This window comes from Lagopus leucura, unplaced genomic scaffold (assembly GCF_019238085.1).
Source record: "Lagopus leucura isolate 7727_CA_CO unplaced genomic scaffold, USGS_WTPT01 Super-Scaffold_100040, whole genome shotgun sequence".
Lineage (NCBI taxonomy): Eukaryota > Metazoa > Chordata > Aves > Galliformes > Phasianidae > Lagopus > Lagopus leucura.
Window position 1 is genome coordinate 626,963 of NW_024962289.1, and position 16,060 is coordinate 643,022.

A 16,060-nucleotide genomic window follows, 5' to 3' on the forward strand; every position below is an offset into this window, starting at 1 on the left:
GTTACTTGAAAATTAATTAAAAACAAAACAAAAACAGCATTTAAAATTAACTAAAGCCAACAACCTTCCAGGATGAAGTGGGGACATTCCCTAGAAATTAAACCTCTGAGCCCCAACTTGATCACTGCAATCAAATGAGGACTGTACCAGTATAAGCTGCTACATGCACAACCACATTAAGGCCAACAAATTGTGGCCTTTATTATGCTATCCCAGAGCTTCCACTTACAACAAATATGCTAGGGTAGGGTAAGCTCAAGCACGGCATCAATTTACTGCAATCAACATGCCAAGGTGCTTCTCATTAACCTGTCAGATGTTTTTGCTCATTTATTTACAAACAAGTGACAACCAAGGTGACACAGAAGTCTCAGAACCTCTCTTCTGCAGGAGACAGCCTCAAGAGACATTTCAGTTTCTAAGTTAAATCACGAGACCTGCGAAAGAACAGAGCTTACTTTCTTTCCTAGCCTGTGCTAGACAGTGCCAGCTACAGCAGTTAACAGAATCCCATTGAGAAATGTTTCAGCAGCATGGAACCAGGCTGTACTAACAGTTAGGAGGAAGCTCAGCAGGCTGGAAACATACCAACAGCTCTGACAGGTGGCTGTCAATGGGAACGAGCTGGCAGGCATTATTGCAAAAGGAAAACCACAGATACATTTCCCAGTTGTGTTACAACCTACATCACTGACAGACACAAGGCAGGGGATAGGGAAACAGCTCCTTTCCTATTTCTCCCACTGTAAGCTCATGAATTAGAAGCAGAGAATAGATACAGTGCTGTTGGGGGGGGAGGGAAGAGAGAGAGAAAAAAGGAAAAAAAAAATTAAGCAACTTTGTAAAGAATGCATCTGGCTTCTGGAGAAACCGCCAAGGAGAAAAGGGGCTGTAGGCCAACTTCTGCAAACCTGCCTGCACCTGATGTGTTTTTTTTGTTGTTTGGTTTCATCCTTTATTCACATAAAGGGATCTGGAATGCTCTGAGCACTACTGAGCATGGATCCTCTGTCTCAAAAAGCACAGAGGAAGGCAGACTACTGAAAAACTGTTTCAAATGCAGCAGTTTGAGTTTGCCAAGAAGAAACTACAAGGGGAAACAGATACTTCAGTCTTGATGATACATAGCTCCTTTCCCTGAGAAACACAAAGCAGATCACAGCCTCTTCAGAAGAAGCAGCTGAACCACTTAATGGAAAGGCTTCTATTCCATAATGTCACCTGTTAGACTCCAAAGAGACTTACTTGGCTTGTGAAAAACAAATTTCCTTCCACTCATATCCTCCTTCTCCTCTCTCACTTCTCTTTATTACTTTCCCTTTGTTATTCTTCAGTTAAGAAAGCAACAGGGAGAGTTTATGTTGCAGCTAACAGCAGTACAAGGTTCTATGGCTTCAACCATCTAATCTGTCATGATGATGTTTGGACTAGAGGACAGAGTTGTTCAGAGTTCACTTTACACATAGCAGCCTCCTAGCAGGATTTGTAATACAGATACAGTCAAGACCCAAAAAAGAACTTCCTCTTCTCCCCATTGCAACTTTCCTAAGATAGAGAACACAAAAACACTCTAAAAAGTCTCAAATAGGTGCATGAGTGGATAAAGGCATGGAGAAGAAGAAATTAATGACATGTGAACTGAGTCTTTCTAACTGGGCTCAAAGCCTTTGACTAGATTAGCCACACCTTTGCAAGATAGCCAGCTGTTAAACATTTACTGCAGTATAAATAGGTAATTTGCATGCTAATTCTACAGCTATCCAGGTGTAGCAAAGGGATCTTTGCTAGGTTAAGAAGAGGCACCGGAAGAACTGCCTGCTGCAAACTCAACAGCTTCAGGTATTTATAAAATTGAATACAATCTGTATTCAATTTCAAAGTGTCCTATTTTAGAAGATTAATTTATCAAAAGAGACAGGAACTTTCTAAGGTCATACGTGTTTTCTGTTGTTAAGTCAGCAGAGCTTGTATCTAGACTACCTTTTCTTTAAAGCAGAAGGAAGCTGTTCAGAGCAGTGCCTGTATCCTTTGTACCTTTGGTGATCTGACATAATTCCAAAATGGAAAATGTATACTTCGATACTTTGGATGCTTAAAAAGTAATAAAAGTCTCAGCAAACTGAAGTGTGAGCTGGTGCTCCTAGTCAACTGTAACTTGCTGAGGCTGAGAACACTTTACATAATTTTCATTAAGTATTTAGGGTGCTGATGTAAGAGGCAACAAGTCAGGCAAATACTTGGAAATAAAGATCTCTTCCTGCATTGGGTCTGCAGTCACTTTTGAGAGGAAATGTGAGAAATAATCTGTTCTTCCTTTCCCTTGAGAAGCATCTAGTAATGAAGCTTTAGTAAAGCCACAAGATACTCTACAACAGATGATATATCTTTCCTTAAAACAGCTGATAGTGAAGTCATAATGCTAAGTATCACTGATAGAGCAAGTCTGTACTGAGATTCCACTTTAAATTACTGCTGAATCTAAGTACTGAGTAGGCAGAAAACTTATACTTCTATTGCAGAGTAACTCACAGCATGTGGCTCAACATTAAAACCATTAACAGGAGGCATTTCTCATGCAAGTGACTGTTCTAAATTGTATGGACATGACAAGTTCTATGTTATGTTCTATACTTGCTGTTGGTGTGTATTTGGTTGGTTTTGTTTGTTTTTAAATAAGTGTTTTTTTTTCCTCCAGTATGTTCTCAGTGCTTAAGTGCTCTACTCTCATTTTTAGAGATCTCTCTTTCCACTGGAATCAATAAAGGCTTCCCACTGGATGCCTGTCATTATGTATGGGCTGTATAGCTGAAGGATTCATATGCAACATGCTGGGAGAGATGCTATATTAAAAATATTGATAGGCTATGATGAAAGTAAGTCTCAACTGCCAAAACGTTGTGCAGCCAGATTTCCCCTCTACTTTTCTGAAGAGCTGACTGCTGAAGTGGCCTTGGTTATGCTGTTTCTGGTTTATGCTCCAGATTCTGCTATGACTCTACTTTTCAGGTGAGGGACACTTACCAGCACACAGAGCATGTGTGCCTGTGGTGGTTTAGAGCATAGAGGGGATACATGAATATCTGATACAGCTCTTGTCTAACTCCAGCAGGGTGGAAGGCACCATGTCACCAGTACAAGAGAAATCCTCAGCTCTGGAAGACCTCAGGAGTCGGATTGAAACGAGTGACTGGGCTCTTGCAGGGCTAGTGGTGATTGGCATCTTCTGCCTTGTTATTGTTGCTTTCTTCTTAATTGCAGCCACCTATGGGTGCTGCTCATCGCCAAGACACAAACGGACTAGGGCATGAATAGTGAAACTGAGGAGCAGTACTTGGAGCTCTGCATTTAAGCAGGAATCAGCCCAGCTGCAATATGGTGTTCTCATCTTCTGTCCTCAGGTGGTTATTTTTCCCCATACAGCTTTCCCAGAGCAATTCACCTATGCCAGCATGTTGTTCTGCAAGTCCAGAGCAAACTCCACAGCAGGCAATCTGTATTCAGGAAGCAAATGAGGACTTTGGCATTTTGTTAATTACGTCTCTACCTGATTTTTGTCTTTCAAGCAAAACTACAGGATAGACTTGCAGAGTGGTCAGCAACTACCTGGAAACCAAGAAGATCTCTTCCACTACTGCAATGACTTGTTTGTTTCTTCTATTCTGCAAATGGGCATTAGGAAACTCACTACAGCTTTGTCTGAATCAATTCTCTAAAAGCAGTTTAAACAGTTGTTCTCCTATCATACTCAAACAATAGCCTAAATACACTGCAAAAATTTGCCTGCCAGAATACAAATGTCTGCACGTGTTCTTATTTTAAATCTTGCAAGGTCAGAATTTCAGCTTTACTTTTGCTGTTTGGATACTGAACAGAATTGTACTAATTCAAAGTGTAAAAAAGAAACGGGATGTAGTATTTCTTCAAAGAGCATCTTACTCTCTTGTCCAGCTGCAAGCAGAGAAGCCAGGCAATGGTGCTGCAATGGGTGACCTTGGAATGCACATGTTTTAATCTTGGGGAGGGAGTAACAAAACAAAAACTTAAAAAAAGGAGAGACATGCTTTCTAATTAGGTTAGTGGGCTTTCCTTACATAAATCTCTTACGTAGCCAGTGAAATTGTTTTTGTTATTCACCTAAGCAAAGGAGAATGTTTTCTCTCTATTCTCACCAAAGCATCAGAAAAGCACATATCACTTGAAAAACTTGTCCTACATACAAGTGTGAAGAATGAAACAGAACACGAACTTGAAAGCAGGACACATGCTGGTCACTTTCAGTTAGTGAATACATACTGCTCTTGTACTGGGAAAATTATAGCTTCAGTGTTTTATCCAGTATAGTAATTAGTACAATTACAGCTTACAAAGCATGAACTAAACCTGAACAATATATGTTGTGGTTGCTAGTCTGCATTTAGATGGGGCACATCCATAATTTAGGCCTGTTTCTGAAAAGATCTAAGCACCACCAGGTCTTTCTAAGCTTGATGAAAATCAAGGAGACCTCCCTCATTCTTTGTAGAGTGGAGCTCCTGAGGTTTTAAAGTTAAGTGGTTCTATCCTGTCCTGGATAAGGCTGCTTAATTATCTTAAAAGAGAAATGATAGCTGAGGGAGAAGAGAGTCAAAACAACTGGAACCAAGTCATCTTATCACAGACAAAACATTAAAATTCATATAATGAGAAATCATACTTCTCCATTAACCAACATCTCAGTTAACTCAGAGGTGAGAATGAGTGACAGATGTCTGAGGGATGCCTTCCTCAAACTGGACAGAAAATATCAGTTGAATCAGTCACTATTTTCTTTTTCCTGGACATGCATTTGCAGGAAGATCTCTGCCATAACAGTGCCTCAAAAAGGTAGGACATGGTTTCCACAATATTAAACATTGCTTGGAAGAAGCATACTCACCCCAGCTCCTCACAGAAGCTTACAATAGCATCAAAGGCTGTCATCGCAGCCTTGTCAGATTCTTTTAAGGTGCCTTTTTTTTCCTGAAAGTAGAGAAGAACAAGTCTTTAATTCAAATACAAACAGGTCAACTAACCCTAGTGATAAGCAATTCCATTCCTCCTAAGCAATGTGGCAAATTGGTACAGGCACCATCCTGCTGCTGCTCAACCGTGCCTCTCTAGGGCTTGAGCTGGGCCTGGAGCCCTCACCTCCCTGCTCTCCCTTGAAATTAGGTTACAGACAGCTGTATACTCAAAACCTGCTCTTACAGCTCCAGAATAAAACTCATTTCATCTTTGTGTATTTAGGTGGATCAGGTGGATGCTTGTTCTGCCAAACTTACCTGGATTTTAGAGAGCTCCTTCTTGATCAGGAAGCTAACTTGATCCCGGTCGTTCCTGGAGTAATAGAGGCGGCAGCAGGAGGGCTTCCCATCTCTCCCAGCTCTGCCAGACTCTTGGTAATATCCTGCCATTGACTTGGCAATGTTCCAGTGAGCAACGAACCTGCAAGTGGTAAGACAGTGGAAACACAAGGCTGCAGCTTTCTCAACTCAGGGCACACACAAATGTGTTCGTGGATATTAACAAGAGTAAATAATAAGGCAGCAAAAGCATAAAAGACAGAGAACTTGGCAGAACAAGGGATTCTGCACATAGAATTATAAGTCTTAACATAAGACACAAGGAAAGCAGCAGAACTATGTAAGCCAGTGCATGTGAACAAGTGAGCAGGATGCCACACAAAATGGATGAAAGCAAAAGGGCACACAAATATCCAAACATAACTGTACAGCTGTGGAGAGCAAGAATAAGGACACTGATTTAAGAAGTCTGGAATATTTTACCACAAAGCAGGGGATTTTAAAAAGCCCTATTTATTTGAAATACTTGATTTTAAAAAGACATTTCAATGTCAAGTCTGTGAGGAAAACTCTACCTCACCAAACTTACTTGTAGACAAAGGCACCTTTCCCAAGTCAGCAAATATGACTACGAACTGCTGCTAAACTGTGAGTAATCTCTGAATGAATGTTTTTAAATGCACTGCCACAAGACTGCTTTAAATCTGCTTGTGTTTGAATATTCAGAAACTCAGTTCATACCTGTGTTCAGCCCTGAGAGGTCTGAGCATTTTACCATACAGTAATGCTGCCAGTATTTTAGATACCAGTCTGCCTCAAAACCAGTCCTTTTAAAGCTCTGCCCAGAGGCAGGAAAGATGTACACTGGTATGATAAAAGACTAAAAACTACAAGTTGCTCCAAACACAAATGCTTCAGGACCAGACCAGGTGTGAATAATCTTAACTAAAAATGAACTAGCAGTGAAGAAAAAATTTCCTTCAGAAAGAGAGACAACACCTCTGTTTTTCCTTTTGATACAAAGGGTCACCTCCAGAACTTGTCTGACTTGATCTTACTTGGTAGAATACGCATGAATACTCAGGACTCTGCCAACAAAAACTGAAGACTAAGCAGCAGGGCCTCGCACCTGGGCTAGGGTATAATATCCTTAACTTATTGAAGAACAACTTATAAGGAGTAATTTTCACTTAATTTCTTGGACATTAACCGCACTACAAAAGCAGGTTTCAGCTATATTTTACCCTCTATCAGCCCTATGCATTTCAGATATTTTTTGCTGGTTTATTGGCCATTGCAATGAACAGGGGAGAGACTAATTTCAGCAGGTCGTTAATTCATGCTACTCTGTTAGAGACTTCTAATTGCTCTTTTCAGAAATTAGTTGCATGTTACACGCAACAAGCAGTAAGAAGTCTGATATTGCTACAGAACCCTGTCTGTCAGCACAGAGGATGGCATAATTATTTAACAAGGCACAGTTTAATGGCACAGCTGTGAATAGATGTGACAGCCTCAGTGATGTCTTGTCACTCCCCTACAGCATTCAGAGTAATTGGCTTCTCGTGGATTTTGCGTAAAGATCAGCTCCACATACGTTGTTGCATGGCTTCTAAGAAAACTTCCAGATATATTTTTATGAGTTTCAGCAAGCCTTCATCAAGTGTTTGAGTCAGGTGTACCAGGTAATAGACACTGAGGTTTTCCCTTCCTGCTGCTCAGGTTTCAGTCTCTGGTGGAGCACAACACTCAGCTTCACAAACCTGACATTTGCTTTGTCTACTCCCATTCCAAAACTGATGGTTGCAACAATAACTGGGATCTTCTCCTCCATCCATTCATTCTGAACTGAAGTCCTGTCAGCTGCCTTGAGCCCTGGAAATGGAAGAAGATGAAAAGAAACAAAATAAAACAAAAAAGAGAAGAAGTATTTTGTGCCCCCTCCTCACATTCCCCCATTGCAACCCCCTCAACTAAAACCAAACCGATGTACACACTCTTCTCTGTCCATGTTTAAGCTGGCTGGGGATCAAGCAGAAGTCAGCAGCAGCTGTTTCTGTTCCAAAGAGAAAAATCTGGAACATTCCTGGGAGGAGTGCAGTTATATTTAGGCCATGCAAGATCCAACAAAACTAACAGCTCTGAAGTGGAGAGAATGCTGTTCTGCTCTGTTACCCATATTTACCTCGAAGATCCGATGTATTGCAGACCATGCCAAGAAAGCTAATTTTTAGGTAATCCCATCTAGGCCTTAAAGGTGGTACAGTTCAGTTCTACCAGCTGCTGAGAGATGCAGATTTCAGTACCTGCATGATACGCTTTGGCTTTCACTCCTCGGTAGCTCAATTCAATAGCCAGCTGGTCACACACATCCCTCATCCTGCAGTACACAATGCCACAGCCAGAGTACACCTGGGCACACAGGAGAGAAAGTCTGTGATGCTGGCTGAAGTCAATCAACAAAGCTGCAGTTATCAATAAGGAGGAAATGGAGGGATGTCTAAGGCTCATCTCATCTCCAAGCCGGTTCCACAGCAACTTAAAGACATTGTCTTGGCACAGAAGTAAATCAGATTTAAGGACAGCCTCTTTACAAGTCCTACAAGGACTAAAAATGCTGGACAAATACGGTCCCCCAGCCTCTCTCAAAGAAGACAAAGCAAGAAGCAGTAACCTTCCACACTACAATAAATTAAGGTACAGAGACTGACTTATTTGCCAAGTTATTTTGGGAATTTTTGGTGTTAGAGCAAGAAATTCAACACAACACTCCAAGCTGTTGTTTGTCCTTGTTGCATTTCATCACTGACGCTGAAAGAGCAGAACGCTATCATACACCAACTGCCTGGGACATGAAAAAACAAAGACAGAAATACTATTTGCATACTCCTAATACATTTTCTTTTAAATCAACCCCTTTCTGAAGACGTCTGCATTTGAAAAAAATGCAGTTCCATATTCTACTTGTTTTAGAGGAACTAAAAAACAAATGAGCACCTTCCTTCCAGGTGTTCCTTCCTCCTTTCCTACCACAGACTTGTCAGGGCCATTTCAATGACCAATCATTGACCACTAAGGAAGATTTTGTTCAGCTTAACCATCGTCCTGAAATGAAAAACCTACCCCAGTGGTGTTCTTCACTTCCAGTGCCTTCAGACAGAAATCCTTCAAGTTGGCATAAGGATCAGTCAAGAGCTCTTTGAATTGCACATCGTAGAACAAGTTAGATCTGAAGCAAGGAGTCTTAAAGGTGGCAAGTGGCTGCTTTAGCTTGAGTGCTGTCACAATATCCTCCTGGACTTGCTTGGTAGCAGTGGCAGTCAAAGCAACACATGGTGTATTGGGGATGCGAGATCGCAAGGTGCCCAGCCGCAGGTAATCCGGTCGGAAATCGTGTCCCCACTGGGAGACACAATGAGCTTCATCAATTACCAGGTAGGACAGGAGATTTCGAGACACTAGGGAGTTGAGTGTAGGCTGGAAGGATGAGGCAGCTGCCATCTCTGGGGTGATGTACAGAAGCTTTATCTGAGGCTTCTCGCTTGCTAAGTCAGCCAGGATGGTCTTCTTTTCCTGGGCGGAAAGCTTGGAGTTCAGAGAGCAGGCTTTGATCTTCAGAGCCAGCAAATGGTCCACTTGGTCCTGGAGTGAATATATAATGAAAATAAAATGAGAAGGACATAGCATTAAAGAAAGCCTCCATCTCTATGGAAGTCTACAGGCAAGATTTGTGAGGCCCCAACTTTTACCTCCAGGACCAAGCCTCAGGATAACACCCAGTTATAGTGCAGCTGTTTACCACTTCACTCCAGATGCCTTTATCTTCAGCAGTCAATATATCTGTTTGGCTCTTAACAACCAACTCCTTTTTTCAGCTTCCATTCACTCTAAATGGTCACTTTGCTACTAAGGAGTATCAGCACAGAGCTATGCAGAATACTTAGTCATAGCCACAGCGAGATGAAATGAGCACCAATGCCTCAAAATTTACCCTACCGAGTTGTCATGGATGGAAAATGAATAAAACTGCTATACAAAAACAGAGCACATTTCATTCCAAAATAACCAAAGGACTTTGTAAAGCTGGCTGAGATATGATGAAACACAAAGGCCAGTGTGAATCACCACTGTAACAGAAGGGAGTGTGAACAAGAATCATGTCTTGAAAATCAGGAGGAAAACAGCATCCCATTCAGGTACATCTAGATGAACATGTGATGTACAATTCAGCCTATCTTGACACTGATTCCATTCACTTGTGCTTGACCAGCACAGAACATTTCAAAAGATATGAGTAATCCTGAAAGATTAAGGCCTCATCATATCATTCTGGTTTCAGTTTCAAGCCAGTTCTTAATTCTTGATGTTCACTACAGGCTACAACACCAGCTATTGCGCATTGTTAGTGCTACAGCTGCTCTTATAGGGAAGCATTAGGTGATGAAAACAGTAGAAAAGACAAAATACACAAACAAAAGGTCGTATCAGTGACAGTGTTCAAGGAGGAGCTCTGCTAAACCAGCTTCTCTCCATGACACAAAGACAGAGCACAACAAAAGATGCAAAAAAATGTATGCCTTCAAAAGCAATTTCATCATTCCTAGAGTTGTAACCCTATAGGTAAAATGGAAGAGTTGGTACTTTTGGGGTACTCTACTTTGCTGCTTCTGTACAGCACAATGGAGATAAAAGACAGCTGCTGAAAATGGAAAAAGAATCAGTTATAAAATTCAGCAGGCTATGATCAAGGAAGAAATGCCCTCTTTTACAGAGCTACATATATTAACCCAGAGCCATCCTGTTAGGCAGTTAATCTGCAGCCTCTTCACCTGTCACCAGGCTAAAGAAAGCATGCCAAGACATCAAGACAAGAATGCAGAAGCAGGGTAACAGCAAAGCCTTGTGGACAGAAAGAGAGAGACAGCTGTGCCTCAAGAGTCTCCCGACCCCCTTCACTGACTGCTTTTCCACATCTAACAGGAGACAGTTACCTGAATCAGTGCAATCAGAGGTGAAATGACAATGGTGATGCCCACTGCCAGAACTGCAGGAAGCTGGTAGCACAAGGATTTCCCTGCCCCTGTGGGCATACATACAAAGACATCCTTCTCGCCTGCAAAGACAACAGAACAAAGCTCAAGGCTATTGAGTGATGGCGAGTTCCCAGGGCTCTGTCTGGAAAGATGGGCACGAAGGCACGTAATCTGTGAGAAACAGCAAATCTGTGCATGTACCACGTAGCATACCAACAAAAGACACTTCATTTCAGGTTCTAAAAGCATAATTAGTTGCATACCTGCATTGCTTTCCTTCAAAGAATCTCTGATTACTTTGTGAACATTAAGGAACAGTCTTTCACAAATACTGGAAGGTGCACAAGAAGTTGAACAGCTAATCCAGATTAATGCTGATTCTCTTACAGATTAGCTGCTTTCACTCATCTTACAAACCTCCAGTTACCAAACAACCAGTCCCAGGATAGATCTTTATCAAACCCTCCCAATGCTTATCCCAAAAAGTAAATCTCAACCACGCAGATAACATTCAGTTAGTAACTGTCCCCATGCTAAGGAGTAACCACTTCAAGTCAGGAAGATGCCAACACATACAGTTTTAACACGGAAGAACAGCCGGCTGACAGAACACTACTTTCAGCCAATCTATTATCAGTAGCACATCTGCAGGTGACAGATGAAAACTGTAACCACATCCTGCATGCTGATGTTTATTGAATTTTACACTGTTCTGATTTGCATTATGAGACCTGCAAGGAGAGCAGATGGTCAACAGTGTGTGCATGTGTGTCTGTGAGTGTGTGAGCTGCCCGTCCAACCAACAGTGGTGGACAAGCTAACTTCAGCACAGCTGTGTGTTTCCAATAGCATCTACATCATTCAGAGAATAGAGGTTAACTGCAAATGTGGATAGTTTCAACCTCATCTGACCACAAGCATGCTACCAGATACCTCTAATGGAGATACTGGAAACACTACAATTGAATGCTATTCCTGGTCAATGCAACAGGGTTCTTACAAAATAAAAATATGGGAGAACAGGTAGAGCCACACTCAGAAGCCATGCTCAGAAAACTTTGTTTGCAACACATGCTTGCACTCCTATGCCACTGATGTGACCTCTGAGCAGAGGAGGCTGAGGAGAGCTCAGAGGGCTGGAGGTCCTTCGTGGAGCAGGCAGTGTCTCCTCAGAGCCAACTGCTGCAGAGCTTTCAGACGCTGAGCCTCACCTCTCACCACAGCCATGGTTGCACTTTCCTGCAGGGAAGTCTTGAACGATTCAAACCCGAAGACCTTTCCCAGCGTTTTCCGGACCCTGCCCTGCAGGCCTGGAGCTGCCGTGCTGCTCATCTCGGAGAAGCTGTGGATGGAGGAACTGATACTGAGTCTCCCCTTCTGAGGCGAGCCCCCCGCCCTGCTCCCCTGACAGATCCGCCATTGGTGGGAGCTGCCCCCTCACTGCCCCTCAGCCTCATTCCTTGTGGGATCTCCATGAGGCCGGGTCAGATAGGGGTCTCGGAGCACCTTCCCGTCGCCAGCCCCTCACAGCTCCCCCTCAACGCACCCACGGGCCGTATCCTTCCGCCTCTTCCCCAACCGAACCCCTCCGTACCCCGACCCCCGCTCTCTGCGCTTCCTCGGGGTCCAGTCGTGCGCCGTTGAGGCGCCGGGTGATGACGTTGGAAGCCGCTCTTAAAGGGCCAACCCCCATCTTAAAATTTAAAAAGCAAAGCAACCCCCCCAAAAAAATTACCCGTCTCACCTTTGACGTTTCTTTTCATCCTACATAACGTCTTCACCGAGAGTTTTGCCCCCCTCGCAGCGTGCTAGCATCGACATTTCCCCTGTCGATCAGCGCGCGTTTAAAACGGAAGGAGGAGGGCGACGTTGCTATGGCGACCGCTCTGACGTCATTTCTGCGCGACGGAAGCACGCCCGCCCGAGGCAGAAGATGGCGGCGGCGAAGCGCAGCGTCCTGTCCTCTTTGGCGGTTTATGCCGAGGATTCAGACCCGGAATCGGATAGCGAGACCGGGACGGCGGGAAGCGATGGGGGAACGGCTACGGGTGAGGGCGGGGAGGGGCCTGGGGAAAGCAGCGGGCTGACCTGGAGCCATCCCGCCGCCTTCCTATCAGAGAAGGGAAGGCCCCTCTCGTTCTCGTCTCTCCTTTCTCACTGTTTGCCTTCTGTTTTTCTCCTCTTTTGCTTTAGGAGAGAAAGGAGGGCTCGTCTCGGTTGGGTATGGAGAAGATGATTTCAGCCGCCTGGATGGGGATGAGGAGGGCTATGAAGAGGAGGACGACGAGAACAGCAGGCAGTCAGTAAGTATCTCACGGTTCCTGGGGCTTGTCTTGCTCGCAGCCATGCGTTGCAATGCCTTTTGCTCCTGGGAGAGCCCCTGAATGGCACCCTGAGCTGGAACCTGATGGCACTGCCTCCTGATGCAGGTTTCAGCACTTCCCAAGTATTGTAATTCACTTCATTTTCAAATAGAAGGCACTTGCCTTGGAGCCCAATGGCAGTTTGGCGCAGATCTTGCTGCTTGTTACTAACTCTGTTGATGCTGTTTGACTCTTCTATGGGGAAGAAACTGTCACTGTGAATGTACACTATTCCTTAAGCATTGTTAGCATGTATGAGAATGCTAAGGGAGAAAAATGCTGTTGCGTTGTCAGCTGGAAAATTGAAAAGAATGAAGTTCTGTCATGTCTTCAATTATTCTTCTGTGTGTAACTCAACTTACTGCATCAAGTTAACTTGATGTAGCAGTGTCTTGTCTAGACTTGAGTGGCTTTTGTTTGTCATAGGTGCATGGCATGTGTATAATACCACATAAATACCAAAACAATTGATGCACTTTAAGATAGGGCACGTAGTTTACTGCACATGAGTGCACCTATTACACAAAAAAGGACAAATACTTCTGATGTGTCTGTAGGAGTGAAGCAATAAGTCTTGAGGAGGTACGGGGAGGTTCTTGTCTCCTTTTTCTTCTATCATCCTTTTGCAGAACTCTGTTATTGTCTTGACTACTCTATTTTTTTTGGCAACTTACTTAGTACATGGAGGAAATAGGGCTGTGTTGCTACAGCTTCCCCTTACTGAAATCTACTCTGTGTGCATTAGATCATTCTCTTATGTGATCCTCACTGTTCTGGCCATCTGCTTCCCCAGTTAGCAGAGAAGAAATTGGCCTCTTTTCCTATTTGTTCTGTTTCTGACTGGAATGAGTGTGTGCAATAGCATTCACAGTGATTGTCTGGCTAAGTGAAGTAATGACACTTCTTTACTGCATTAGTCATTCTCCTCTTCATATCCAAAGCTTATAGACTCTTTCAGTGAGATCTCTTTATTTTAAAGGTGGTAGATGTGATGCAGATGTTCCTCAACAACTAAGTATGTAAAATGGGTAGCCTGTATTGCACATGCATTGTCAGTGTAGATTTTAACCATCCATCACCTGGGAAATTCAAGGCACTATGCAAGAAATGGCAATTGGTGAAATCACTTCAGTGTTTAGCTAGCAGATCTTGCATATGTTTCCAGTTACTGTACTGATCTGTGGAGATTAATTAGGGTGCCTTATCTGTAGTCTTGTTGCAAGGCAGCAACATATTTTCTTTAACTAGAATCGAGGGATTCCTTGATAGAGTGTAGCATGGGTACTCACTGGTTACGAGCTGTTTTTGGAAAGCAGTGAAAATTGGATTCAGTTGTTTTGGGGCTTTAACAAAATAACCCTGTGCTTATATTATCTACCTTATCTGCTGTTTGTTATTTTATCTTCAAAGGAAGTTTCAGTAATATTCTCTTGCTGTTTCAGAGATGTCCCCTGCTAGGGTAGAAGGTTTTTGAAGCTGTTTCACTTAAGTGTTCATCTAATGAATGATTGAACCTATCGTTGATTATTTGAAAATTACTTCTTTTTGAATGTGTGTGGGAGCTTAGAGGGGAATTTGTGATCAAGTACCAACTAACTTGGTGCTGTGGTTCTTCTTAGTTATGCAGTTACTGTTACTGAACTTGATTGCTAAAGCTGAGTTATTGGCACACGTATATTTTAGGAAGGTAAGCTGGAGAGGATCTGAAGTGAAGAAAGGGTTTGGTGTCTCACTTCTGTGGTATACACATGTTAATTCCTGCAATTAAAACTTTGGTGTTACTGGGTAATCACTCTGTAGCTTGCCTTGCCAGAACTTGAGTGTGTGCTAACACCCTGAAGTGTGCACTTCATGTTAACCCTTCCTTTCAGTTGCACGTAATCTTTGTTTGTTTGTTTTTGAAATACCAAATAAATATTTTGGGGCCAAAGCTCAAACTTGAAGTTCAAAGGAAAAACTGTTTTGAATTGTGTGAGCATGAAAACTATTTTATTTTTTTTTTCTGCTCCTCTACTTGCTTTGAACCCAGAGCATCTATTTGCACACATAGCTCTAGGATCCCCAGTGAAACAGTAACCCATTGGGCAATGGGACAGTAGGCTTACCTACCGGTTTCAGATCAAAGCTATTGCTTACTACTTCTCATGGGAATTTTATACAAGGCTGATTCTGGTATTTTAAGCACTCAAGGCAAAATCTTGCCAGTTTTTTTCTGATATCTGGGTGGAGATGAAAATTAGCTGGTGTCTGTTATCTGAAACTGAAACTAGTGGGTTGTTCCCTTCCATGGAAGTTCACATAATCAGTAAATGAGGCCACGAAAGCACTGTGCAAGTAAGAAAAGATGTGTCAGCAAGCATCACTGGATCTTTCAAACTTGGCACTAGGGCAGATCCTTACCAAGCCTGCATGATTGCTTGGATGTCAGGCAAGTTGTGTGTCTTCTGTGTGTTGCTGGTGTATGCTTGGGAATATAATAGGCCTTGCAAGTGCTGCTTTTGCTGTGAGCCCTGCTCAACAGGGGCGAGTGCAAGAGAAGCCCCCACCTGCCAACCAGAAAAGACAGAATTATCCAATGACAAATATCTTTCTTCCTAGCTCTGTTGATTTTCATTGTCTAGCTCTGAACATTGAGGAGCCACGCAACTTTTGTGGAAGGCATTTGCTGCTGAATTATGCTCTTACCTTAAAAAGGAAACAAACTCCTAACAAAACAACACTTTTTTTTTTCCTTATAACTGTAGGGCTTGTTTGCTGGTCATGAGTGGGTTGGGCAAAAGTAACTTCCATTAGAAGGGTCTTGGAGAACTGCTGGGCTGCTGAGCACAAGCCCTTTGCTATAAGTGCAGTTACTTTCCAAGCCTTCTCTTTAAGCTTAATCCTGTAAATTCTTGTCTTGTAGGAAGATGACGATTCAGAGACTGAAAAACCTGAGGCTGGTGACCTGAAGGTATTTGGAAGTGTGGCACGGTGGTGGGGGGAAAGCTCAGTATAAGAGGAATAAGTCTTAAAAGCATGGCTTTGGTGTTCATGTTTGATCTTCTGTAGCTAGTTTTGTACTTTCTTTTTGAAGATGTAATGTGACTTCTGGCTTCTGCCAAAATTAGTTAAGTAGTTAAGCTATGGACTGAGTGATGGTCAAGATCTGTATTGAAGAACTGCAGTATTCTGAATTAGATCAGAGGTGTATTTTGTGACAGCATCTTTCCTGTTTTTCAGTGATCAGGGAGATGTGGTGTTAAGTGCAGAATTCTCTTATTTCTGACCAGCATTATTTGAAAAGCTGTAGTTAGAACCACATAATGAGTAAATGATTGTATGTTCCCAGAGGTCATAAAACATG

The 16,060-nt window shown here is 42.8% G+C and overlaps 2 protein-coding genes across 8 annotated transcripts in view; one reads left to right on the forward strand and one right to left on the reverse strand.

Annotated features, from left to right (window-relative positions):
• The window catches only part of RECQL5 (RecQ like helicase 5), a 36,798-nt gene extending 24,601 nt beyond the window's left edge, over positions 1–12,197 (reverse strand). For 5 of the 7 annotated variants that reach the window (XR_006181206.1, XR_006181205.1, XM_042883961.1 and 2 more), the window contains exons 1-8: positions 12,099–12,197; positions 11,566–11,696; positions 10,313–10,434; positions 8,445–8,963; positions 7,628–7,733; positions 7,085–7,196; positions 5,301–5,463; positions 4,916–4,998 (exon numbers count right to left, since the gene is read on the reverse strand). Coding sequence is in view for 5 of the 7 variants with exons in the window: in XM_042883961.1 (XP_042739895.1) it covers positions 4,916–4,998; positions 5,301–5,463; positions 7,085–7,196; positions 7,628–7,733; positions 8,445–8,963; positions 10,313–10,434; positions 11,566–11,686 (1,226 nt within the window). In the remaining 2 variants the exon portion in view is untranslated. Of the gene's footprint in view, positions 1–1,910; positions 3,492–4,915; positions 4,999–5,300; positions 5,464–7,084; positions 7,197–7,627; positions 7,734–8,444; positions 8,964–10,312; positions 10,435–11,565; positions 11,697–11,948; positions 11,996–12,098 lie in introns of those variants that run through there. The other 2 variants (XM_042883964.1, XM_042883960.1) reach the window with 2 other exon arrangements.
• A 46-nt stretch (positions 12,198–12,243) lies between these two features.
• Positions 12,244–16,060, forward strand: part of LOC122186918 (SAP30 binding protein) — a 29,524-nt gene continuing 25,707 nt past the window's right edge. The window contains exons 1-2 of the mRNA XM_042883965.1: positions 12,244–12,402; positions 12,548–12,657. Of these exons, the coding sequence (XP_042739899.1) occupies positions 12,288–12,402; positions 12,548–12,657 (225 nt within the window). The 5' untranslated portion in view covers positions 12,244–12,287. The remainder of the gene's footprint in view (positions 12,403–12,547; positions 12,658–16,060) is intronic.